At 40.0% G+C, this 27,559-nt stretch overlaps 1 protein-coding gene across 1 annotated transcript in view; it reads left to right on the plus strand.

Moving 5' to 3' along the window:
- The window catches only part of THSD7B (thrombospondin type 1 domain containing 7B), a 243,712-nt gene that overhangs the window by 136,345 nt on the left and 79,808 nt on the right, over window positions 1-27,559 (plus strand). The window contains exons 13-14 of the mRNA XM_056496809.1: window positions 12,052-12,246; window positions 16,335-16,598. Of these exons, the coding sequence (XP_056352784.1) occupies window positions 12,052-12,246; window positions 16,335-16,598 (459 nt within the window). The remainder of the gene's footprint in view (window positions 1-12,051; window positions 12,247-16,334; window positions 16,599-27,559) is intronic.

The following is a 27,559-nucleotide window of genomic DNA, read 5'->3' on the forward strand; positions in this document are numbered from 1 at the left end:
TTCAGTCTGTTTTTGAGTAAATATATTCATATTGTGACACCTTGGTTATCTAGGTTGATTTGTGATATAAAGATGAAGGAGGAGCCATCACAATTTGGGAGAGGGATTTAGGTGTCTCACCTGGCACTGCCTCTGTTTCTCAGGGTGTAGGTGCACTGGGCAGCCTGTGGGGGACAAAACTCGGGTCCCACTTTTTTATTTCCTCCTGTAAGTTACTCTGAGAAGAGTTGTTTAATACTGGTAGCAGGTTTGTTTGAGGTTGTTGCTGAAGACTCACAATGTAGCTTTAATGGAAAAGTTTAATTTAAACTGCATTTTAAACATATCCAATAGAAAGCATTTGAAACATTAGAGAGTTAAACAGTTCCTCACATTTTCACAATGTTTTCTCATCCTTTTGCTTTGAAAGAACTACCAATTTTTCATCTTTTAACTTAGATGTAGCCCATGTCCTTACTTCCAGTGAACACTTACGTTTTTTAGAATAATTTTATGTAACAGTGTGAAACAAGCTGTTGTTATATTGGACAATGTAGGATACAAGAATCTGTTCAAAACACCACATGAATCTCAGGGGGTTTTCATGTATTTACTGTATTGGAAAACATGGGAGTTTCATCAAGACTTATTATTATTTGATAGACACATCAGTGTTGGTAGCTCATCTTTTTTTTCCTTTTATTACAAAAACTTGCATTTACTAAGTTGAGTAGACAAAAATAAAGAGATTACATCCCGTGTATGTAGTTTATACAAGTACACAATTCTCATCACTCCCAGGAAATAATGTGGTTTGGGGTGCAGTTGTTTAAACTTCACTGTATTTTACCGTTGTGCGAGTACCTAGGACAATGGGTTAATAGTTAAAATGGCCGTTTTATGCATTCCTTTATTATTTTCAACAACTAGAGAAAAACTTTTTTTCATCTTGATGCTGTCAGTAACTCCAACAATAGTACTCAATACCTTTTCTTTACATTTGTATATGTTAACCATACACCTTCAGTATGTGGTATTTAATTTAATTTAAGATTATTCTGTTACTTTAGAACCTTACATGGAAGGCTGTGAGGATGTCTTTGGTTCACACACCTAATGCTGAGATAAACAAATAATTCAAGCTCTGTAGTCACCATGCTATGTAATGACTGAGTCATAATTTTTGAATTGACAGTCAACATATATTAAATCAGATCATGTGTTTGAAACAGTTGTATTTCATAAACTGTAGCTGACAGTTTATTATCTTATCTGTGAGAACTCCTTTCTTCCTTCATCTTGCCTCAAAACCAATACCCATACAATTGAACTTTTGGTAGAAGTCAAGGTCACAGCATTGGAATAAAGTTATATATGGGAATTGCCTGTCTTCACACTGAAAAGGTGAGTAAATCAAAAGTGCTGATGTGGTAATCTGCAGTGTGTTCTCTTGCATTTTGTTGAAACAAAAGGATAAGAAGATTTTTTGACTTTTAAAAACTGACCTTGGTGAAACTTCCTTTAGAAGAAAGCATCTTAATGAACCTATTTTTAAAATACCTTTAAAAATAAATTCTAAAAAATTAAAAAAAAAAAAAAGCAAGAATGACAGTAAATTATAAGATGTGTAAATATATATATCTTGATGCCAGATCACACAACTTTTCTGGAATGACAGGAGTCAGGAGCTCAAGGGTGTGATACTCTCTGGGTGGAAGAGGTGTGCTTGGAGTTGAGCAAAGGGCTGCTGGATACTCCCAGTCTGTCAGGCTACAGCTCCTATTCAGATTCTTTTTTCTTCTTCTGTGTTTCATCCTTTCCATTGCTGGGTTTTTCACTGAAATTTTGGGCTGTGGGCAAAATTATTTTCAAACACTGGCTCTTGTTCAATTCTAGTTCATTTTTTTTTTGTACACATCAGTGAGATCTGCTGATGTGAGGTGAAGAGTCAGTAAGATAAAAATCAGAGTTGCCTCTGAGGATCCTCCTCTTTCTTATTTGTTGATTCAAACTTTCCAGATCAATCAATTCCTCTTTTATTCCTTGCTGGCACTGACCCTGTAGGCCTGAATGGAGGCAATGGTTTTCATTGCCTCTAGGATGTTGTTGCTAAATTGTTCATTAATTTGCAGTGAAGAACTCACATATTATACACACACACAATCTCCATACTTCCCCATTAGTGCTGCCTTGATCTATTGAAAAGTAGTGTTACATTCAAGGGGTTTTTTTGGGGGAGCGGTGGGGGAAGAAAAAATACTTTCAATTGCAAGATTTTATTTTTTTCTGAAATGAATTATGCATTATTCTGAGTAAGTGAAAACCATGGATGAAATATTGGCATTTAATAATGTAATGCCAGAACCTCCTGACATAAAGTTCAGTAGCTAGGCCAATATTTAAACTGTTGAGCAACGTTATTGCTCTACTAAACCTCATCACTTCACATTTCTCTCTGCAAGATCTACTATTGCCTCAGGCTGTAAATGGAAGATGAGATTTTATTATAAGTCTCCTGGATTAGGTACACAGGAACACACTGGTTGACATTGGCTTTGATATATATGAGCAAAAGTTTATATAGTCATTTTTGCTACGTTTCCATTCTAAAAGTTAATTAACTGATAAGATATAACCCTGGAGCGTGGGCCTTCAGACAGGACAAGAGAAAGGTTTAGAGAGAAATTGAGACAAAGGTCTGATACAATGAATGATGGGAGAAAGGCAAAATGTCAGTGCAGAACTCAGAGAATGTCTCACTTCTGTGTAGCTGTACAATCTGAATTTATTTGTCTGTGCCATGTCAAACTTGCTCATAGAAACAAATTACTATGAATTCCTGCTATGCTGTATTTATACTTTCATTATAGCAACAGCAAGAGTTGGTCTCCCAAGTACAGCACATTCGTATGGAAAGTTCCCTTTCCTCTGGGCTTCTGATGAATTAAAAAGCTGCTATTTACTTTCTTTGAAATACACACTTAAAATTCCAAATATCAGTTCTTGCTTCTGAAAAGGAAGTGTGATGTGAATCTTGATGGATTTTCAAAGTACTGAGCTGGTTTTGCATTAAATTTTATTTCCTAAATAAGTTATTCTAAAATGTAAGAAATAATTACCGCTTTGGGAAATTTTGCAAGTGCCCCTGGTTGTGTTCCCTTGGTTTTAAGGGTTGTGGTAGTGCTGGGCATGGCTGGAGATAGACTTTGTTCCCTCTTCAGGAAGAAAGGGTCAGGTGTTCCTCTGGGCTTCGTGTCCCTGAGGTCTGGGTCGCTGCTGTGCCCCTCAGTGATGCCCTGGCTCTGCCTGGGTGCTGCCTCTCCTCTCCCAGCCCCTGCTGTTGTGTGTGTGGACAGGGCTGGGAAGGGTATTTCTGCTCTTACAGGAGGTGGAAGCTGATGATAAATCCTTATCCCTAGCTGAGAGAGGCTCAGCCACTCTCAAATGAGTCTGTGAGGTAAATGTGGGTTCGCTGTTGTTGCAGTGGCACAGTATGAATAGCCAACTCCACTTCTATAAAATTTTATTCCAACTTAATTTCCAAAGATGACCTTCCCCTGCTTTAAGTGCTCCTCAATTTGAACCTCTGATCTTGTAATGACAGTTGGCAGAAACCTTCTGCATCAAGAAAGATTCACACAGAGAGCAATTTTATGGCAGAAACTACTCTGAGCTCCAACAAAGATGAACAAAACTTCACAGGTGAAAAGAGGGTATAAGCTGAGTCTAACTGGTGATTTATTATAGCCAAGATTAAAATGATTTGTACTGGAAAGACTGTAATAAAAGAAAATGCAGCATAGTGCATAGTGCAGTGTCCCAGGCTGTGGTTGCCTGGAATGAAGATTACTAATACTAATAATCCTTCAGCAGGATGGAAACTATTTCTGGGTCTGATGCAATTCATGTTCTGTTGTATTAATTTTTTTATTGCATTAGAGTGCTTTTTTTTTCAGTTAAGTAAACCATCAATTATATGATCTGTACCAATGGTAAAGAAATTATGATAGAGAACTTTCTGTGTCCAAATTTTGCTATACATGAACGATCATATTGTGATCACTCAGTGTTTGGATTGTGTAATTTCTTTATAAACAGATGCTTGCAAACAAATGCTTTTTTCATAGAATAATCATTAAAAAGAAAAATATAATAGAATCTGTTGTTTTCCTGGTGAAATAATTCTGAGTTTTCCCATTGTTTCAGCAGGAATGCAATCTGCTTTATAACCCCCCTCAATAATAACAATTTAGTGCAAATTTAAGATGAGCAGCAGCAGCCAAATAAGAAATGTTTCTCTTCTTCTGCCCATTAGAAAGGAAAAGAAGATCACTGCCTGAAAATCAAAATGTCCTGTAAGATATCTCTCTTTGCATCTTCTCTGATCTTCTGCCTTGTTTTTAAGAGACTAGAAGGAAAAAACAAATAGTTCTTTAGATCTGTTAGCTTCAAAAGAGTAGTAATAAGGAGTGTACTGGCAGTGAGAATGTTCTGAACAGCAAACCTAAGGGAAGATGAGTGTAATTATTTTTATTATTTTTAAGAGGCTAAACTATTGGATCTGCTTCATTCACATACGAAAAGTTCATTTAGCATGAGCCAGGGGAAATACCACTCCTAATACTTATGGAAATCAGGGTCTTTTGTATGCCCAGTTTACAAATACAGCCTTCTTGGACTTCTAGTCTCTTCTGGGGGATTTGGGTGTCTTTTTTGATTTTGTTTTGTTTTCTTTTTGTTTTGGTTTTTGTTTTTTTTTTTCCCTGCCAAAGAATGGATGCCCTGACATAGGGTTTCCAAAAAAACACTTCTCCCCTGCGCAGTAGGAATGTTTGGGAAAAAGTAGCAAAAGCCATTCTGGATGGATAATTTACATATTATGTATATATGCATGGAACTCCCACACATCAGAGTGTGACTGCTCTTACTGGGATTCCAATCTGCGTACTCAGTTTTCCCACTGGGCAAATCTCCTGAAAACCCTCAAGCATTTCATTTTTCAAGACAGTGGGAGGGAAATTTTTCACAATCTCTTTCTGCCTCTTTTACCTTGAATCTAAGTACAGTGTCTTTACTGTACTTAGACTGTGCTGACCCTTGAATCTCAAGTCCAATATCTTTATTTTTTCTCTCATGAGGTGGACAATATTGTATGATGGCTGAAAGATACTTAATTTAGATAGCATGAATTATTTGAGTATGTGTTTTTATTAGCTTCAGTCAAAGTAATTTTCGTTGCATTATCAGTTTTAGGCTGGAGATGAGTAGTCAGACTTCAGACCTTAAAGCATTTAGTATTCTTATCTTATTTTTTATGGTAGAAAAGTGATAGTTAGAGTGGAAAGTTTTATGCAGGACCATATATACACAATGCATTGGTATTTCAGAAAAGTTTGAGAGCAGTTTCCATGAGGGAAAGATAGATTAGGATGAGTTGGAAAGCTGTTCAAGGGCCTGTGTATGTTCCAGTAGATTTAACTGCTGGTCCCTGAGCAAGGGCACAAGAGCAGTGTGAGTTTGGAATCCCCAAATGAGACAAGAAAGAGCTGGGGGATGGGGAGTGAGGAGGAAAGGTGGTCTCAAGTCTGGATGTGTTACCTTGGACCATCATATTTTAAATCTAATTTTGGGGCAGCTGTGAATATGTGGGTGTGCTAGTATTGTGTTCTGGATTTAGTATCTGTGCCTCACTGCAAAGAAAGCCAGTGCTTGCTTAATCACCTCAGTAATTTTCCAGCTTGAGTTACTGGAAATACTCTAATATTGTGTTTGTTTTCCATTTTCTCTCTCTCATGTTATTTGGAATGTTTGAATCTCTGTGTTTACTGTCATCTCAATGCATGTATTTATAGCAGGATGGCTTAGTCTTATTTTCAAGTTGAGCAATAAATAATTCATCTTAAATATAACTTGATGATAGGCGCTACAAAGAAATTGAACTCCAGTAATTTTGGTAATTGTGGGCCACAGAAGGAGGAAAAAAATTAACATGTTTTTTGTATTTTATGTTCTCTGAAAGGGACATAATTTGTATCATTAGTCATCTAATGCACTTCCATTGATTTTCTTTTTAATATAAAATGAAAGTAAAAGCAATTCAAAACCTATAATACTGTTAGGGGGAAAAGGGAAAAATTGTGAAAGATTCTTTAGACTGATTGCATTATGTAGAAGCACTCAGATTGCAGTTATTCTCTGGACAAAGTAAATTTGAAACATTAGAAGCTCATATTATTTTGCCTTCCTGGCCAGGCAAAGTGTGAACCACTTAGAATAAGAAAACACTTGTATGAAAATAGTGCTCAACATTAATATATCAGTCCTGTGTTCTGCATTCAGTGTGTGGGTGGGATTAGGAATGGGCTTTACAGAAATGTGCTTCTCTCCTGCTCCTCCTCAAACAGTGGGCAGTTTTGGTTCACAGATGAGGAAAAAATAAAACCTCAAGTCACACGGCTTGGCAAAACTGACATGTGCAGCTCAGCTCCTACAACAATTCAGATCCTGGTATTCCAAACCAAATAATTGATCACCTCATCCATGAGTATCAAACAAAAATTGCACTCTGAGGAGTTATTTTGGATGGAACAGAGGTGAGTCCAGTTGAAGGCATTAAATGGTACCAGAGGTGCCCTCCCACCTTGCTGGCCCTGAGCTGCAGCTGGGGCTCCTCCTGAAGCTTCTGTGCCTACATTTACCCAATGTGCATCTTACTGTGGAAAGGCTGCAGAGAGAAACCAGCCTAAAGAGCAGCTACAACACGAAGCTTTAGCTTGAGAAGGATGTTCACAGGTTTGCATGCTGTTTCTCCCTCCCTTCTAATTCTGTCCAAACTTCTCCCCTTTCCCATTAAAATCTATGCTAATGCTCTGCACCCAACTTTCCTGCCCATTTCTTCCCTGACCCCTTTTCATGCAAATCATTTCAGTTGCTTTCCTTTATCTTTTCAGTTGGTATTTACCATCTTTATTGCATCCCAAGCTCATCTAGGGCTCCCCTTGTTTGTTTATAAAGACTGTTGGTCGGGATCTGTGTTTATTCAGCTCTGTGTTTGCTCGGTGGCATTTGTCAGCCCTTTAGCACTACTGTCAATATCATTAATAATTACAAAATGGGAAACTGGTGACCTCAGAGACAGTTTTCCTGCTGAATATATAGTTGTCCCAGCTCTTCCTCAGTTATTTGTATGAGATTTGTGTCTCTGATGTCCTTCCTGGCATCTTTTGTTCTTTTTCTCTGACTTACTTTGGTTATCTTATGATGTGTTTCTGTAAGTCCAGACTTTGAACACACTTCATGGTATGCTGCTGCATCCAAGGGGGCTGCCACAGGGATGGAATTAAGTGTATATTTATGTCCTTATAGAATCAGGACTTTAAACTTCAACCTGAGTCTCAGCAGAGCCTTATCTTATGTCTTCTATTATGTCTGCTTCTGGCCTGCTATAATTAGGGGTTGCATTAACATACCAATACTAGTGTAAATGTTCCACCTGGGATTCTGAAGAAACTTGTAAGTATCAAGGAGCATCAATATAGAAAATAAATGAGGTCATCATGAGTACTGAGCAAGTCTAGACCCTTATAGTTATTTTACTTTTTAATTTTCTGATATATTATCCCTTAACTTCTTTTTCACTTACCAGGAGCAATATGTGTAAGAAATAATGTAATTTCATAATAAGACATGTCATGTCATAATAAGATAATTATCTCATTACATTGAGGGATACCAAGAATAATTATGCAACAGAAGTGAGGATTCTTCTGAACAAGAAGGTAAACACCTATATTAAAATTATTTCTTTGACTTCTACATGCTGGCTTTGACTTTTCAGCCATTCTTAGAATTTGAAGACAGGGAAGATTACGACCTTATTTTGCTTACAGCTCTTGGCATTAAAGCTCCTGTCTAGCCTCATAGCTCATCCTATTGTTCCTGTAGTAATTCCAGTAGTTTGATTTGCACTACTGCATAGCTTTAGTTTTAGTGTTTGGCCTGAGTGTACCTTCCTGGAATTATCAGTCATTGTTTTCAGATGTTCTAATGACATTTAATTCCAGAGTTTTGAAAACACTAATTTACTTTTCTCAAATTGAAAGTGCCATGGTACAATACAATTTTACGTGTTCATAGTTGATACTCTGTCTTTAGCTTTTACCCTTTGGAATCTGTTGGAATGCATTTTTAAAGGAAAATTGATTGTAACTTTGGTAAATGAATATGATTACAGAGGCTGTCTGTAATTGGATTTTTACTTAAGAGGAATTAAATTTATGTGATGTTTCCTTATTGGAGGCAATGCTGTGCCTGTAATATTTAATTCTCAATACAGTTCCTTTTGTTAGGATCATCTCCAATGCTCAAAGTCAGGCACGAGCACCTGAGTTCCCTCAGTTTGATGCTAATTCTCTTCTTTGCTGATGATGTAAGATCATCCAAGGATGCCTTCAGTGCCTCTGCAATCTGACAGTGTACAAACATTTGATTTCACCATCTAAAAGTTTATAGGAGAAGTGTCTGTTATTTACTTTCAATTTAGGAGAAATGTAGTTACAGAATGTAGCTCCCATATGCTTGTGTGTGCCATATGCTGCAATGCTGGCACACAGACACACTCATGTGGGTGGGAATGCAAAGCCAGAAGACAGAGACTGTCACACTGAATATCCCCTTAGCAGTCCTTGCTCAGTCTCCTGGCGGGGCCCTGTAGCAGCAGAAAGGGAAATTTGCTCCCCAAGCTCTACATTTAACACTTGACTTAAGCCTTGAAGCAAAGCAGTTGCATCTGCAGCTATTTTCATTGCTCATATTAATTGCTATGTTGTGTTGGCACCTTCATAAGTGCATCCACACAGTCTGCTAAACAATTCCAGCCCTTCCCTGAAAAAAAGTTATTTTCTTTCAGCTTCTTAAATCTGGTTACCTTTCAGTTTAATTCATGATCTCATGTTTAGCATTACAAGAGAAATTATTTTGGTTTTTATTTTTTTTTTGTGACAGCAGTTTTTTTTATATCTGTGGAACTGCATTACAATGTCCTCCCACAGTTTGGTCCCAAGTGTTTAATTCCAGTTTGGTGGGGTTGACTGGTGGTAATAAAAAAGAATAGCAGTAGTTCAAAAGGAAATCCTGCATTTCCCCTATTCATGGGAATCAATATTATAATTTGAAAGCCTTTATCTGGCAGTGTCCTATTATTAGCTGTTTTATTCATATGTTTGTGTCCATTTTAAATGCTGCAGAGATGGTAGAAATCACACATTATGCCTAGGAGGGATTTATTACTCTGATTTTTTTTCTCAGTGCATAGGACTGCAAATGGACTGCATTTGCTCTCTGGGGGTATCCCACTTGAAAAAACAAAAGAGATGTTGACATAACAGAAATAGCTTTGCAGTATGAGTTTATTTAAAACCATTGTGACAGAACTTAGGATTAAGGGGAAATATTTTTTATGCAGCATAAACCACATATGAGCCAAACCAATCAGTAGTTTGAAACCACCGAGGATAAATAATTTTGCTTTCCTGAAGGTTCACTGAAAACAAATTTCTCTCATTCTCTTTCTAGTAGTGCTTGGATATGAAAATATTTTTCTCATAGAAGTTAAAGCTAGGTAAACTAGGAAGTTAGCAGGAAGCAGAAATGAGAGGACTGGTTCCTGATGGAACCACTGGAGTTGGGTCCATCGTCTCTGTTGCTTTCTCCCTGTCCCTTCCCAATCTGTTAAGATGCCCTAATGGGCTTTTGCTTTATCATTTTGTTTATTTTAGCAGTTTATACAGCTCACCTCAAGCCAGGTTTTAAGTGTGTAGCAAGAGTCACAGGAGATCCTCCTCCTCCCTTCCTTCAGGTATTAGTCTCTTACAAGAATATACATTAAATATTCTTTTCAGCCCCTCCTCATTGCCATGCTTATACATATCTAATCCACTGTATTATTTGTTATTTTAATTTAACTTTCCTCTCTCATGTTTCCATTGTCAATAATTTCTTTAAGCTCCATGATCTCTGTCAAATATTTGCCCTGATTTCATATGTTCATCTATATATATATATCCATCTATTTTAGCATCCAGATAGGCTCAGTGAACCTGGTGAATGATTTGTGTGCTCAAAGCTGTGGCCGTTTGTGCAGGAGATTGTGTGGTTAGATGATAACTGATCACAGCAGGGGCATGTCTGGTTTAACATCCATACCTAGACTTCCATCACCTGTGCTGGCATCATTAATAAATGTCAGGACTGAGCTGTGCTTTCCTGCCAGCTCCCAGTGAGCTGTGCAGAGGGGTGGGTTGCTCTGCAGTCACAGTTCCTGCAGTGGGGCTGCAGTGGAGGGCAATGTTCGTGTCCCTGCCACTGTCACAGTGCTGAGGAGATGCTCTGCATCCCCTTGGCCAGACCTCACGTGCTCAGCTGTGCTGCCAAACCTGGGTGTCCTTGCTGGAGGTAATGAGGCTGCACAGACCTTGGGCACCAGAGTCTCACTTGTTTAACCTCCCTGAAGAGGGCAATTACACCGTGTCCCCACACAGAGGTGACCTCTGAACTGTAACTGGGGAGGAGAGAGCTCCCAGTCCAGGAAGGGTCACGGGATTGGAAGTGAAAGGCAAGGATCAGCAATTTAGAGGTGGTTATTAATATGCTGATTTGCTGTCACTTGAGTCTAAAGAGACTTTTAACAATTGCTTGCCTTTTGCATGCTCTTCAAAATGCTGTTTTTTTCCATAGAATCTAATTACATTTTAATAAGATTTTTTTTTCATTTCCAGGTGATTGCCAACCCATACCCTTCTCCCATATATTACTGTAGTTAAAACCCAAAAAAATCATGTGTATTCATCGCAGAGTTACACCCCAGTAAATAATTTAACTGTAACAAAACAGAGTTCTTTTTACCTTTCTTTTCGTGCACTCTTGCTCACATTAAATGCTGGCAACAAGGAAAATATATGCAGCCTCAAAAACCTGAATTATTTAGCAATTGTCATAAAATAATATCACAGGTTGTAAAAGTTAAATAATAAAATCTGGATTAAATAATTTCATCCTCAGTAGCTTTATGATGCAATGTGTGGACTTGCCTAGAGTCATGGAGCCCAACGTGACTAAACTCTCACGGCCAAATTCAGTTCATTACTCTGTCCCTGAGTTTATTACCTTAATCAAGTCATGACCTATCTTTGCTTTGTTTAACCTACACTGGAGGATATAAATAGCCTATAATCTTGGAGGTTTTGTGAGAATTAATTATTATTAATGAAATGAAAGACTCCATGATGTGCAGGCTATTTTTATTTATTATAATCACTATTATTTCACTGACTCTAGCAAGTTTTATCCTAGGCTTCCTGTGACTCAGATTCATACATTAGGTACTTTTGTTCTCTGTCATGGCTATACAGTACCAATATCCACTGTGAAAAATTAATTATTAGTTCTAAAAAAGGACAACAGACAAAGTGGGAGAGTATAAGAGGTATCACAATATTTAGGGAGCTCAATATGGAGGGGCCAGACTTGGAATTTACACCTCACTGCAAGAAGATTCAGCTGTAGCATCTGCTCAGTCATTGCCTTCATCTGAAAAATGGAAAAAAATGACAGTTTTGAAGAAAGAAGCTTTCTTTTCTGGTTTTTAGGGGCATTTTTTGCCACTTTAAAGCAATTTCAATTCCATGAGTAGCAAGTGCATTCCAGCTTGTGAATCCTGGCCTGGCCCAAATATGTGTTCTGGCACAGGGCCACAGTGTTACCTGTTTTCTGCTTGGTTGTACAATGTATCATTGGCTAAAGTGTCCCCACCACCTTTAAAATTACTGCCTCCTTGAGAATATTGAGTTTATATTATCATTGAGATAACACAGTGGTCAGATAAGAAGGTGTCTTTATGGCTTTGTGAAGCTTCCAGCACATCACTGAGTGACACATGAACAATGCCCTAAAACCAAATCAGCTTTGTTCTGTTAATCCAGGCGAGCGAGTCTCGCACAGAACAGCAGGACTGGCTGCCCAGAGTGTGCTGCAGTGTTTATGTACAGGAGGATAAGGGTTTCTGTCCCCTTGCAGCTGTGACGTGCGTGTCGGAGCAGGGCGGCCCTGCCGCCGTCGGTGACTGCGTGCGCTGGGCAGGAGCCGTGCCAGCCCTCGTCCAGGAGTGCCTCGTGCCCTGCAAGGATGACTGCACCTTCACCCCCTGGTCCAAATTCACAGCCTGCTCCTCTGGCTGTGACACTACCAGGAGCAGGAGGAGGTCGCTCACAGGTATAATCCTTTACAATATTTGTCTGGTTGGGAGTAATGCCTCTGGAGTGTTGGGGTGCTGGGAAAATCCAGACAGAACAGTTACTGTGCTTAATTGGTTTTTGATCTGGCACTGATCATTGCCAGCCTTATCCACATTCCAGTACAAGTGCAGTGGAGAAAAACTCGCTGGTGGAAAGGTTTTAGGCATAAGCCAAATGGAACAGTGACCACATTTTGTGCAAGTTTATCTGACCTATTAATCTGGGAAGCATGCAGAAAATACACATACAAGAGTACAAATCAGTGTGATTTTCTGGAGGAAGCTTAAAACTGGGAGTTTTGTGCTCAGCAGTATGCCCCACTTCAACAAGGCAAATTAATACTATGGATAAAGAAAACCCAGCACCATTAGAACAGCTTTGTTTGATCTTTTACATGTATTCATTAAACTCACCAGTTCAAACCATTTGATGGAGCAGTCTTCCATGCTTGCTGTCGAGGTTTATTATTATGTTATTTGAATGCTGACCAACCTGAAAAGCTTTAAAACTCCTTAACATGAATAGTTTGGAACTGCACATTTTGCTGGGAGTTTTCTTCCCCCACGTTCATAATTAAATCAAATAAAAATGAATTATACTGTTCTTGCATGGTTTACAAGAAATTTACTGTTATTGTTCTTCTCAACACTCACATCTTTCCGTGTTCCTGTGTTGTGTTTGAGCTAATATGTACCTGGCTTGAGTTTGCTCCTTTAACAGAGGTGAAACTTCAAAGATTTTGACTGTGGAGTAGAGTACTAAAATTGCTGTAAGAATTTCTGCTGAGATAAAAGCTGGGATCTGAAGGGCAACAAAATGTGGTGGCCACCAGTGCTCCTTCCTCCTAGACTCACTTGTCCTTGGCTGCATGGCTGTTTTCTTACTCTATTTGTTACTGCTGGAATGTTCTGTGTGTTTTACTAACTAACAATTACAGCATACATTTATACTGGTTTCAAGCTGCCATTCATCCGTGTGGCTCATTAAAGGATAAAGTTTTCTTTTTCACATAAAACCCAGTATTGTACAATACTCTGTAGTTTCTGGCAAAGAGCATATTCTAAATTGTTCTCTATACCAGTGCCTGTATAGTAGGAGAAACGATTGATCCCCAGGAAAATAATAGATCCCTGCACATATAAAAAATATGTAAAAAATAATGAATAATTACTTACAGGTAGTTTTAAATCTGATTTTTCTTTATGAACGTTGTGCAAGTTACAAAACAGTACAGCCCTACCTATCCCCTTTCTTACTCTGTTCTATATCAGATGGAGATCTGTTCAAGTAAGTGAACCAAAAATGGTTTGTAATGCCCAGGTTTTGCAGGTTTGTCTCCTCACCTGCACTGCCTTTGTGACCAACCACCACGAGTCTCTCCCCATCCGATTGCTGGGTTCCATTTTTCCTGCCAGGATGGAGCTCCTAGTCTCATCCTGTGCCCAGTGAAGAAGTCCTGAAAAGCAAGTGGTGAACATGCAGTGAGTGTCCCAGGTGGGGATGTGACAACACCTCAGAGAGCAGCAAGGGACAGCCAAATCAGACCCTGGGCTTGCTTTGGCCCCCTCTCCAAAGGGGAAGTCAGTGAGACAAATGCCAACTTGTATTTGCATAAATACTTCTTGAAAAATAGAGGTAGACAAAAATCTTGAAAAAAATTTCATCTGCTATTTTCAAAAGTATTTTGTGATGGTATGAGTCCTTTATCCATTTGCATTTTACCTTTCTGTAAGCATGCATGAATTGTACCTCTTCTTCATCAACTGCATGTGTCTATGCTCAGGTGAATGCTTTGGTTTCATTATAAGAGTTCATTATTAATGCCATTTAGTGGAAATCTTCTAATTGTTTGCTAAGTATTTGCTTGCCCTCCACTCAGTTTTTAATAGTATAATTCATTTTACTTTGTAATTCATCATCAACTCTACATATAAAATTAGTCATTGCTCAAGTGAAAGACTTATTACAGAACATATCAAAATTCAGTCATTATAATGAAAACACAGTTTTTGGGTGAGTCTTCAATTAATTAATACAGTCAGTTAATTCACCATACCATGGATACAAAGCCCTTTCTGTATTTTTAATGTTTCCTATAATTTTTATGTACAGTATATATTAGCTGATAATATTTAATATATATAATGTTTGTTAGTATTCAGAAATATAATTTAATATTCTTCTATTTATTTTCTATTCTATTTAATTGATGGGTTTATGTCCACAAAAAATTTTGGAGATGGTATTTTTAGCAGCAATTTTTAAAGCAGTCTGTGAAGAAGATAAAAATATCTCTACCATTAATTCTAAAAATATTTCTTTGTGAAGAGTATGGAATCAATGTCACTTTTCCCCTTAAAATAGCCTTTCATAGCAGCTTAATTTAGGGGGAAGATTCCAACGAAACAGATGGCAGGGCAAGTTGAAAAAAGCCAGTCACATAAGTGTGAGATTACTAGCATCCTTACCTCAGTCTGTCATGCTTTGTGTCATGATGGCAAAACATGGGCAAATCCCAAATTCCCATGTTCGCCAGTACAATGCAGAATACACGACTGAACACACAGAGTTTGTGGCTCCTCATGGCTTCTCAAACAGAAGAGGCTGGAAATGCCATTAGAGAGCTCAGAATCTTGTGAAAGTCTTATAAAAGACTTTCCTTGAAATATGGGGAGTTGTACCTGAATTTCCTCATAAATATATACAAAAATAATGTAAACATAGCTTTACCTACCAGACTGTAAAGATGCTGGCACTGATTGATTTTTTTCTGCATCCCTTTGTGCTGGCAAATTCTACATTCCACAGAGCTCTGGCAGTACAATTTTGAAAGAGCTGGGGCTTAAAGGATGGTGTTATTAAGGGTCTAAAGCCTTTTCTTTGGAGGTACATATTTGTATGGAAACAGGCACTGATGAGACCCAGCTTGTCTGTGGTGGCATGGCTCTTGGTCCAGTCTGGACTGTTGAGTTATATAACTTATCTTTTGGTTTTAGTATCTTATTTGTGTGCAATGAAGAGAAAACATTTTTCTGGGATCAAAGCTTTAAAAGCCTTCTACAGAAGTGTTTTTAGTGTATCCAAGATCCCCAAGGAATGTTTTGAGTGTGGGATACAAATGCAGTTTGTTGTTAAAGATGAATTCTTCCTTCTGTGCAGATGCCAAATGCAAAGAATTTCCTGAGCTCAGCCAGCGCCAAGATTGTTCCATGGCATGCTGGCTGACCTGTGCCAAGAAAAGCATTGATTTTTATCTTCAGAGGCTGTGTACAGACATTTGTTCCCTTGAGCAGTTGTAGGGCTGCAGGGAGCTTGAACTCTCTTTTTTGCTTTATTTCTTCTTGTACTGGGGACCCCTTCTCATGCCTTGAAGTCCTGCAGGTGGAGGGCATGGAGAGTGCAGTTGCAGAGAGCTGTACTGTGAGTTTATTTGGATGCTGCTGCTGCTTCTTAAATCTACTGAAAGAGCCTTCTTTTAAAACCTGTTGAAGGAACAGAGCAAAGGAAAACATAAAAGCAAACACAGCCATTGAAATGCTTTCCAGCCCTAATAATTGACTGAGGATTATCTTTTTCTGTTTTCTTCAAAGCGTGGTTTGTGTGCACAGCTCATCTTTAACTAATTTGTAAAGAAATCTCAAAGAACTTGTAGCTAATGTAGAGTCCTCTGGAAGTTGTCCTGGCAACCATTGATTGTGAACAAATAGAGACAAAACAATCAATTTATTTCCATCAGATAATTAGAGGAAAATGATATTATATGAAATTACAAAGCGGTTTCTGGGCAGACCATTCCTAGAGTAAGACTTTGTATTTTACTCCTTGATCTACCCATCAGAACAATACTTCCAAGTTCTCTGGTTGCCCCTGGAGATAAGTACGTTGTCCTTGCACGCCAGAGCACTGGCAGCAGCTAATAGATGCTTCAGAAACATCCCTGAATATTAACATTCGGATTGTCTTGGTTCTAATGTGTTGAATTCATGCAAGTATAAATAATATGACGTGTTGTTATCAAGAGCAGCAGATGTTGAGCTAACGCGCCGATTTCTGTGGTTGGAACAGGGCGAAGCAGAAAGCGAGACAAATGCCAGAACACCGAAGTTTACCCTCAAGTTGAAACAGAGCCGTGCCCCTGCGAGGCCTTCACCTCCCAGCCCCACGGGAATTGGTCTGACTGCATCATCAGAGAGGGTCCCTCCCCGCCGCAGCGGGGAGCGCCAGCCCGGGCAGCGGGCAGGGAGTGCGGCCAGGGCGTGCGGCTGCGAGCCATCGCCTGCTACGACAGCGGCGGCGCGCTGGTGGAGCCGTCCCGCTGCAGCGCCTCGGGTAAGGGAGGCACACTGCCCTCAGCCTCACTGCCTCACTGGGCAGCTCATCTCAGGGTGTGCTTGCTGGAACAGCTCTCACAAGTTTGCTGTGGGTGCTGAACGCAGTTCTTCAGATATCTCCTTGTTGCTCTTTAATACTGAGGTTTTCCTCGGTGTAAGGGTCTGCTGGCATTTCTGCAATGGAAATGAAGCACAAGTAGGCTAAAGTTGATTACACTGCAAGAGTACCAGAGACATTTCTTTTATTTCCCTGAAAATCCCATAAAAGTATAGGCTTTGGAGGAGGTATATTTATTTCAATCAGTATTTTGTTTGAAGATACCTCCTTCAACTTTTACTTGTTCAGAAGGTTTTTATTCCCTTTCACTGAGTTTGCATGGTTATTTTCAATGAAGGAATTCACAATTTTCTAGAGATAATACATTTATTCGCAAAATGCCTGTGATGTCACCTGCTGTCCCTCATGCCAAACACATGTGGCTTCAGCAGCCAGTGGTCTCCTCCTTGCAGTTATGTGCCAGTGTTAAGCTCAAATTCATAGAGTATATTTTCATGTCACTCCTTGCTGGGGTGCTGTCCACCTATATTTCTTGTATAATCAAGTAGCCTGTATCAGAAAGGAACAGAATTAAAAGAGAGTAGGATGTATCATTCCATTTGGGTGTTTTTTCTCAATTTCCATGACGTGCAGTTCATTGAATAGTTTAAGTTGGAAGTGACCTTAAATATCATCTCATTTCAGCTCCCTTCCACTATGCCAGGTTGCTCCAAGCCCCATCCAGCCTGGCCTTGAACATTTCCAGGGGTAGCCACAACTTCTCTGGGAAATTTGTGCTACAGCTTCACCACTCTCACAGTCAAGAATTTCTTCCTGGTATTGAATCTAATCCTGCCCTCTGTGCATTTGAAACCATTGCCCCTTGTCCTATCATTTATCACAGACATAAGCCTTTATTTTAGGAGCAGAATCTCTATCTGGGCTGCCCCCAAACCACTTCTGCTCTCTGACTTACAGTTAAAAGTCCTGAGACACCATAGAGCAGGGTGTAGTAGTTGGGAAGACTGCTGATGGTCTGTATGATGGGAAGGGAAGAAATGATGTCTCAGGAGGAGATTAAGTCATACAGTGGGCACCAGGAATGCTCCTGAGAGTATAAGGGAGCAGAGAAATCAGCTCTCTGGAGGGTCTTCATGATGAGGAGCAGCAGCCCGAGCCGTGTGTAATAAAAGGAAAAATCCTCCACTCTAATGAAGTGATTCAGTCCTGGAGTGAATTCCTCTTGCAGCTGTTGATGGCTGTTCCAGCTGGCTGCACAGGTTCATAAAGCAGCTTTCCATGGTTTGTGTTTCAACAATGTGCTTTTGTACCAATTGATTATGCCTCTGTGGCCCATGAAGGAGGAGCAGTATACCTTTCCCCCACATCACCTTTTCTTCTGCAGAAAGGGAGCTGCTGGGGTTTGGAAGGTGGGTTTGCCTGTGGCATGACTTGCTCTTTTGAGAAACTCAGGGTTTTTATCACTGTTAAAAAGGGGAGGTTGTCTGTGCGTGGGGTTTTCTAAATAACCTTGAAGCCTGTTTTCTGTCAGTGATATTTATGTGGCATTTTTAATGGTCTGGCTTCTCTCAGGGGGGTAGTAGGGAGTGGTAGCTCCAGGGGAATATTGTTCACTTTTTTGTTTTCAGCTTTTTATGTGAGCAAAAATTATTGTGGCACTGCCCTGGCACAGGGCCCACATCAGAGGCAGAAGGGTGGTCAGTGACTTTGGGCATAGAATGACTAAAAATGGGCAGAAGCTCCTTAGGCTCCACTTCCAGCACCTAAGACCTGCCTTCCAAGGTTACATGCAGACAAGTCTGAAATTTATGGTCTCTAGGCTGGGAACTTTCAAAATGCACTTCTGAACACCTTATTGAGTTAGTGATAGAAACAAATCATTATCCAATTAATAATTAGCAGAATGCTTTTCAGCCATAATGGAGAAGAGCAATTTACAGAAGCATGCAGAACTGCTAAGCCCTGAGAAATTATTCTCACAGTGGTTTTTTTAAACAGCTGAGTTTGTCTTGCTCACAGTTAGTATCAGGTGACCTTTTTTGACATTTGCTGGCTGGCCATGATTATGGCTAATTAATCCATTGTCTTATATATTGAATGCCAATGTGGTGGGGATAAACAGGTTCCTCTTTTACTTCTTTCAGGTTTTCTGACTTCTCTTTGTTTCCTGCTCTTTTCCTTCTGCAGGACAGTGCTTTCCCTTTGTTTCCCTTGAACCAGAATAGAAGTGAGAATTTATGACTCAGACCTCAATTCTTTGATGGGTCATTTTGAAGAACTGCAAAATGTAGAAAGAGAGATGTAGAGATGTAAATTGTGCCTCAAGAGTAGGAGTAAATTTGTCCCAGGTTTGATAATGTCCTGAGTACATGGTGTAGGACAATAAAAAAGAACAGAATAGATCAGTTTGTAGATTTTCTGGAGAGCAAATTCTGGGCTTTTGCCTTCTTGCTGCAGTGATTTTCATTTTCCCTGACTGAAACCTTGTGAACTTAGACTTGAGTAGGGTTTATTTCACTTGGTCAATGTGACCTATTATGTGAGTGTAACAGCCTTGTCAAGTGAATGTTGAGTTCACTTGAGTCTGCTGTAGAAATAAACTGCTCAGAAGGGTTCTGGTTCTGAGGCCCTGCTCTTATGTTGACTTTTCTGAGTAATTCTGCATTTTAAACTTGGAGGGCAGGGGGGAACCTAACCAAAAACTCAATGCTGTCTGTTTCATCTGTGTTTCCTAAAAGTTTCCTCTGACTGTCATAAGCCTATTATCCAAAAATATATTAACCCTTTAAGCATACCTTCCCAGTTCCTCCCCATTGGTGTACTCATTGCAAGCAGAGTATCCCAAAGTCCAGAGTTAAGACAGAAGCATTCCAGCTGTCCCTTCTTGGAAGTGCTCTATCTGCCTGCCTGGGGTCTGCAGTTTCTTCTGTCAGGACCTGGAGCCTGGGCTGGAGGGAGAGACCTCTGCCCTGATCCACCAGAGCTGGGCAAGCCTGGTGTTCAACACTTGGAGCCAGCTGTAGGGATAATGTTGCTCACCACTGACTGATTTACCCATCCTTACTGCTATTTAATTGTGTCTTAGCTCCTGGTCATTAGATACAACAAGGTTAAAAATACAAATCACAGGCCTTTCTGAATTTTATTCCTTTCTATACAGCAAAAAAGTACACTTTTTTTTTTTTTTTTCATGGCCAGCTTTTGTGATAAACTGCTTTATTTTGGTGGTGTCACCTTTTTCCTTGACCACCCATTCAATAAGCTTGGGAAATGAGTGATCTGCATATGCCAGTTGAGCTAGTGATTTTCTCCCAGTTTTGGTTCACCCTTGTTTTTCTTCCTTTAATTCAGAAATGCATCTGTGAAATCATGGATAGAGGTAACTACCTCTAACTACATTACAGAATTGTAATTGGTAGTTTGCCTCAATTTTCCTTCCCATCAGAAGGCTGCAAATATTGTGTTGAGCTCACTGCTAGTCCAGAGTGTCTCCATTTTCTAACTCGTGTCTGGAGCATCCTCTTTGGCCATGAAATTGTCCTTTTAATTGCAGTTCATCCGCTTCCCAATCTGTCATCTGAGCTGCTCATACTATTTTTGAATTCCCATCTCCTTTGTTTTGAATGATTTCCCATTGTCCCTTCTCTTCTCTTTCTTGTGTGCGATGCCAACAGGGTTTTTTTAATCTTAGAGGAACATAGGGTGCCTCATCTGTTCCAAATCAAAGGCTGGAGATTTCTGTGCTCTTGCATGGAGGTTCTGCTTTTGATCCGATGGGCAATTTATGGAAAGCAGGAATTTATGAAGGGTGCTTATCCTATTCAAATTCTGCTGTGCTCACAACAACAGGAACCTGGAAGAAAAAGACACGACAGACAAATAGATCCTGGTTTTAAATCTCTGAGTGCTTAGCTGCAACCTGCACTCACCTTAAAAAGCTTTAATTATCTCTGAATTTATGAAGGGCACAGCAGGGGTGCTCAAACACCTCCTCACTCTCAGCAGTTCAGTGTCTCCTTCTATGAGCTCCAGTTGCTGGTGGACAAACACATCCTAAAATGAAAATGCTGGGATTGACTCCCCCTGTTTTTGGAGAAAATGAGCTGTTTTCAGGTAGTTTTTTTATCCCTAGATTTTAATAAGCATTCTGCAAATTTTTATTTGTGTGGCTCAAAAAGCCATAAGCAGAGCCTAATAGGTTAAAAGAATATGAGTCAGGTCTGTCCTGGTCTAAAGCAAAATTGCTGCTCCTACAAAGTAGCAGTCTTGGGGGAAAGAATAAAAAAAAAAAAGGTTGAAAATGCAATATTGAATAGATGCCTGTTTATTTTTGGAAGTGTATCAATTTTGGTAATTACTGTGGTATACATTTTTGCACATCTAGTAAATTTTATTTTAAAGAGTGAAATTGTAGAAGTCCCTGATTTTGAAAACTGATTTTCAGACCTAGAAACTTTTCTGGGCAGACGTTTCCTTGTATTTTTGAAAATATTCCAAAGTTTAATTTCATTCTTAGTCTGAGTGACATTTTATATTGAAATTTCAGTTGTTAGTACAACCTGTTGATTTCAGAACCCAGCTAGGCTCTCTGTAATCACTTCCCAGGGATAAAAATGACATCCCTGTTTTATCAACACTGCAGCACAAATCCAAAACACAGCCCCATACTAGAAACTCTGAAGAAAATTAACTCTATCCCACCAAAAATCTGCACAGTCTCTCTCTGTGGCCTTTTTATTTCATTATTAGATTTTTATTTTATTAATGGCTGCGTTGCTACTAGAAAGCTTTTCAATGATTGCTTGAGAAAAAAAGTTTCAGCTGAAAATTCACCTTATTTTCTGTCTGTCCCATTCCCTGGAATGGGAGTTAAGGCTGGATCACAGGACTGTCCTGCCCTGGAGTCTCCACTTCAGGACTCTTTGAAGCCACTGCCATCTTTGACTGTTTTCTGCTCTGTCACTAAATAGCTTCTAAATTTAGCTCTGAAATCCTGGCTGGGTTCTGCTTTGGACTCTCTCTGACATTCCTACATGTCTCCTTGGGTGTGTGGTGACACTTTTAATTACAGCTGTGGCTGCCAGGGGAGCTGTAACACAGACACAGCCTGGGAAGGACCTGGCCTCCATTTCTTGTTTGACTACAGGATTTTTACATATTGCTCCCATAACAGTGCTCAAAGAACGTTGATTTATTCCTTATCTTTTCCTTTGTTTGTTTCTTGTTGTTCTTTTTTTTTTTTTTTCCAAAATCTGTTCACCATAAGAAAAGTTGGCCACAGTTCTTCCTTTATGGATGTTAAAAGACATATCAAATGAAATTGGATCACAGGACAACTGTTCAGACATTGAGTTCTCTGTGTTTTCCTGGCAACAGAATCAAAGTTAAACAGCCATCAAAAAAGTTATTTCTGAATGGGTCAAACTGGCTATCAAAGAAGCTTATTTAAAGCAAGGTAAGACTTCCCCTGAGGCATTAGTACATAGAAATGCACATTTTTCTAGGACTTTATCTTCTTACAGAAAGGAAACATGCATCTTAAGAAAAAATATTTAGAGACTTGGTTTTTGGAGCAGCATCCTCTGTAAGTGCTGCCTTTAGTCAGAGTGATGTCTGTTGTTACTCCTTGGCTCTAAACACACATCTTTATTGCTTATCTTCTTGCCCAAATTTCTTTATGTTTTTTGCTGCATTCCATAAAATGACCCTTTGAAGAGGTGGCCAGACTTTATGAAGGAATGGCTTTTTACTGAACTCAAACAGACTTTCTCATGTTTGACATTCACTGTCAGCTGCCTCTTGCTGGACCACCTCTGCCCACCCTTGCTCATGTCCATCCCTTTTGTTTCTGTTATTAGGCTGAGTTAGGAGTTTGTTTTGTTTTTTACAATAGATTAAAGCTCTTCCATGGGACTCAGGAATGTTTTTAGTGCAGGAATTGTAACTCAGTGTAGAAATAGTCTATGGGAGTTTTAGGAGAGCTGTGATAGCAGGTTAATGCATTGGGTGATCTCCTGCCCTGATTTCTGCAGCAGGCTTTGGAAAGAGAATTTCCTTGAAATGTGGCCCATCTCTTTGGCCTTAATAACACATTTGTCACAAATACAGCCTGTTATGAAGCAAGGCTCTATTAAAATGTTACCATACAAAGATAGGCTTAGAATGTCATTCCATTTATATGCTATATTGGAATTATGAAGAAATACCCTTTTAGCCTAATCCTGTTCATGAATTACATATTCTAGTCTTAGGACCTCTGTGCTTCTGCTGTTCATGGAGAGCTTCCTGATCCCTCTGAGATGTGGCTGCACTGGGAAGTGATGGGGTGGTAGTCCATGGGATTCCTTCATGTCTTATGTGGGCTTTTTTGCAGCCTTTTTAAACCTGTTTGCCTTTTATACAGCTCTGATGAGCAGAATTTTCAGGCAAATAAATGGATGACAAACAATTTTTGAGTGAAGAGTGACAATTCCATATCTTTACCACTATTGGGGAGCCCTGTGGCAGCTGGACAGAGTAGGTATTGCAGTGGAGTTCAGTGGGCATTAAAGGGTTTGATGTCTGATGCACTCTGAAGGTTTTCAGAAGCAACTTAATTAAAATTAAACTTAAACTTCAGCTTGGTCTGTTCTAAGGATTATCCCTGTGATACTGATGAGTAGTAGAGAGTTTATCCTGCCTTAGACTGTTCCTGGGCCTGAAATACACTTAATAACTCTCTGTCCTCCAAGGTTTGCAAATGAGGATGGTGTAAATTAAATTACTGAGAGCCTGGTTTGCAAATCTTCAAATATCCCTCACTGCAGAGAGAGATTCCCACTGTGAAATCTTGGCTCTCATTTGTATGTGGTAACATGGGGGAGTGACCACTAAAAATAGTGTTATTTAACAGGATTGCATTGCCTTCTGCTTCTGAATTCACTGAAGTCCTCCAGCACAGGAGATTGAACTACACAACCAGAGAGCTCAAAGTCACACTGCAAAATTGAAACAAAAGTCTATCAGAAATTCAGTACATCAATACTCTGTGCTGGGGCCTGCTAGTGTCACAAAAACGTCCTGTTTCCCTCTCAAGGTTTTCCATCATATAAATGAGCTGCTGCTCTCCCTGAGCCAGAGCTGTGGAAAACCAGGACTGTTCCCTTTCTTAAAATCGTGTTTTCATCAGATGTTTTTATAGTGCAGCTTTATTCAAGAGGGTCAGATGCTTCTGCAGCAAGGTGACCTCTCATAGGTGGAGTGAAACTCCTCATGCAGGCAGATGGGACCTGGCTGCAGCTACCTGGATTTTGGGGAATCACTCATGGATCTTCCTGGTGCTGGTAATGGTTAGTGGCATCCTTAAAGCAGCACCTGTATAATTCAAGTGTGCACTTGGGCTTACTCGTTTAGTGTTGATGGGAGAAGGAATTGAGGCAGAGTATTGATTTAAATGTATTGATTTGGGGGTCACTGTGTCACTCACCTCCTGTGACATTGGGGAGGGGCTGTGGAGGTCACAGCTGGCTGACAACTTTCCCCTGCCTTTCTAGTGCCTGTGTGACCTGTCATGAACACAGGTCCTCACACTGGAAAAACCCCTTGAGTTTGTAAATTAAAGAACTAGGAATGTACATTTAAAGAAAAGCAAATTTTTTTCATGCTGCTGTGAGCCCTCTTGATAATATTAATTGCACACTGATCTAATTAGTGTTCCTGTTTTCTGCAGAGTCATCTGCTGGTTTATTTTGTCTGAAATAAAAGCAATATTGTAATGCAGAATACATGCCAATTATCAGGATGCAAGGAGATGCATCAGCATGTCCCATTCTGTCAAATGAAAGCCATAACGTTGTTGTCCAAGGCAAGTTGTCTAAATGAGGCTTGTCTGTGTCTTGGGGTCACAGCTTGGCAGCAGAAATGAGGTGGCATATTGTGTTGACAGTGCCCAATGTCATGGCTTCAGAAACTGGCAGAAAGATGCTCTCCACAGAGGGCCCCAAAGTCTGAAATTGAGTTTCTTAGTGTGCTCCAGCAGAGCCTGAAGCCATTGACCTTCAGGACATATATGATTTACTGAGGGGGGTAGATATTTTCAGTGACATTTGGTGGCAGCTTTCTCCCAGGAATGGACCCTTGGCTCTGGAAGATGCTTCGTGCCTGGTCCAAATTGCCCAAGTCTGTATTGATCTTCAGAGCACTCTGCACATCTATTTTCAGAGCTGCTGTGCCATCAGGCCTCTGAGAGAAGTCAGGTGTAGGAGAAAAGGGAATTTGATTGTCTGGACAGTTTAATTGTGTTCAGGCTTTAAAAATGTCTTGTTTTCTTGTATAAATATAGTAATAATAGAATATAAACACAGTCTTGGATTTTTTTTATAAACATGCTCGTACATGCTCATTGAGTAGCCTCAAAAATATGTATATGGTAAACAATCCACAATAAAATACAGTGGGCTAAGTTTTTTTCCTGATATATAGAGGATTCCAGCACTGCTAAGAAAAAAAAAAAAAAAAACTTACTCCATTTTATTTGAAGAAAACAGATGATTTTCCCAGTGGCAGAGTGATGAGCAAAGTATACAGAAAAACACAGCTGAGCTACTCCCCTAACTGCTATTGATCCCAGTGGATGGTTTTTTATTTGAGTAAGGACTTTGTTAAGATGTCAGGGCTCCCAAGCAGCCAGGCCAGCCCTTCACCATGGGAGAGCAGCAGGAAAAGGGAGCATCATTCCCACAGTTGGAGCTGGACAGACCTGTGCAGTGGATTTCTGCCCTGCTGCACCACATGCTCCCTGTGAGATGATTGTGTGCTCTCAAGTCCTGTTTATTTCCTCTATTTACTTGCACTCAGAAGGCAGCAGACGAGGTTCCTTCTCCGGAAGAGTTCTCAGCTTGTTCTGCAATCTGTTGCAAGGAAAGTGCTAATTAATGGAGATTTCCTTATTGAGTTAAAAGATTAAACATATCAAATACCAGGGCTTGTATCTAACGCCAAGCGTATGCTTGCAAGTTCTTCGAGGAAGAAAACTGTAATGCAGAATCAAAAGAAATTAGAAATCATAATGCAAAGTCAGCATCAACCCAACTGCCTCCCCGGGATTTATAGAGACTGTGAAATTGAGCAATAAAACCAACCTTTGGATGAATTTCAATAACAATAATGTTGAGTTAAACTTAGCAGCCTTTTTTACAAGTCCTCTCTGGTCTATTTAGAATCTCTAATCAGTCTGCTACGAGATAACGTGAGTGTGTGCATCTTTTGTTGAGCAAGTGGGAATAAATTAGCTAAGGGTCCATTATTTGAGCCTTGCAAAATATTTGATGTGGAAGTTATTTTTGCTGGGTTTTTTGGCTGTGCATTTACTGAATGTAAATTAGATTATCTCCTAAATTTCTCAGCAAACTAATAATGCATAAAATCTCTCAAATCCTTGTGTACTATAAAAAAAGAAGATTAAACATTTGTTCTGTTGCAAGATTAAATCCTTTTCGGCTGCAACTCAAGTTGTTAGCAACTTAAGTCTCCTAGACTTACTATGCTTAGTTTTCTTGTTAATAATTTTCTCCCTTGAAGCAGGATCTAGATTTTGAATGAGGATTATTTGGGACGAGGTGCTCCCCTTGCAGCTCACAGGCTTCTGGATCTTTGGTGGTGCCATGTGGCCCATGGCCAGTGGCTGCCTCATTCCTGGCACAGTGGGAAAGCCTCAGCCATAGAACTATGATCAGCTGGAGTTAAGTTTCTGGGCTGCAGTCTGTATTCCATGCTGAGTTTTAATCTGAGGTGTAGCAAGAGGTTTGCCTTGCAGGAGATCCCAAAGCTTCAGCTGAGCAGAATTTGGCCTGCAAAATGCTGTGGTCCACCAGGTTTCCCTTATAGCTGTTAGATTTTTAGCACTGCTTGGATTTACTGGTGTTATTTTGTGATATTTCACAGTCAGTAACCAAGTGAATGTAAATATTAATTGCAAAATGAATCAGTTTTTTTTCCCCTCTACCTCTGATCTGTGTAATTAGAAACATTTCTCCTGTGTCACTGTCCACTCTGCTGCTGCCTAGTTTGTTAAAGGGTGATCTCTCCTGTCCCACAGACTGCAGGGGAAATTAGCAGTGTTATTACCAGTGGCAGCTGTGGTGATGCACAGAATTGTCCCTCTCACAGTAATGACCTTGAGTTTTATGAAGCACCTCAAGGTTTACTAACAAGGGTAGAACTGCTAGAAGTTTGTTAATTGAAACCATGAAATATGTTAGAGAGGATACAAATGAGTCTAGAGCCAATTCAATTAGAGGTGCATCTGTTTCCAAAGCTGCTGGAGAAATGTTTATTTTCGCATCACTTTTAAGCCAGTCTCTTGGAATGCTGCTGGCACTGTTGTTTAACGCTGTGTGCAGACCTTACACCCTCAGCAAATTTATCTTTTGGAAGTGCAGCAGTCAGGTGGAAGTGTCCCTGATGTTTGCTTGTAAACCCACTGATGTCCTTCTCCCTGCACAACCCCTGTGCCATCACTGACACCCCTCAGCCCGTCCAGGGGGAGCTGCCTCCTCTTGCCTTGGCTCTGCTGGGTGGCACAGCAGAAATGGGACAATGGTAGTTTTTGCAGAGTGTATTTGTGCCTCTCTGATGGTGGCACAGGGTGCCCAGAGAAGCTGTGGCTGCCCCATTTCCCTGGAAGTGTCCGAGACCAGCTTGGACAGGGCTTGGAGCAGCCTGGGACAGTGGAAGATGTCCCTGCCCATGGCGGGGGTGGGAACAAGATGAGCTTTGAGGTCCCTTCCAACCCAAAACTTCTGTGATTCCATGACAGCCACCAAACCATGGTCCTCACTTTATCCACTGCTGTTGCTTTGTGTCTGGGCTGCACAGGAGAGCTGAGCTGAGTCAGGGCTGCTGCACTGTGTGTCTGAGCCTTC

The sequence above is a fragment of the Oenanthe melanoleuca genome, chromosome 7, assembly GCF_029582105.1.
Source record: "Oenanthe melanoleuca isolate GR-GAL-2019-014 chromosome 7, OMel1.0, whole genome shotgun sequence".
NCBI lineage: Eukaryota > Metazoa > Chordata > Aves > Passeriformes > Muscicapidae > Oenanthe > Oenanthe melanoleuca.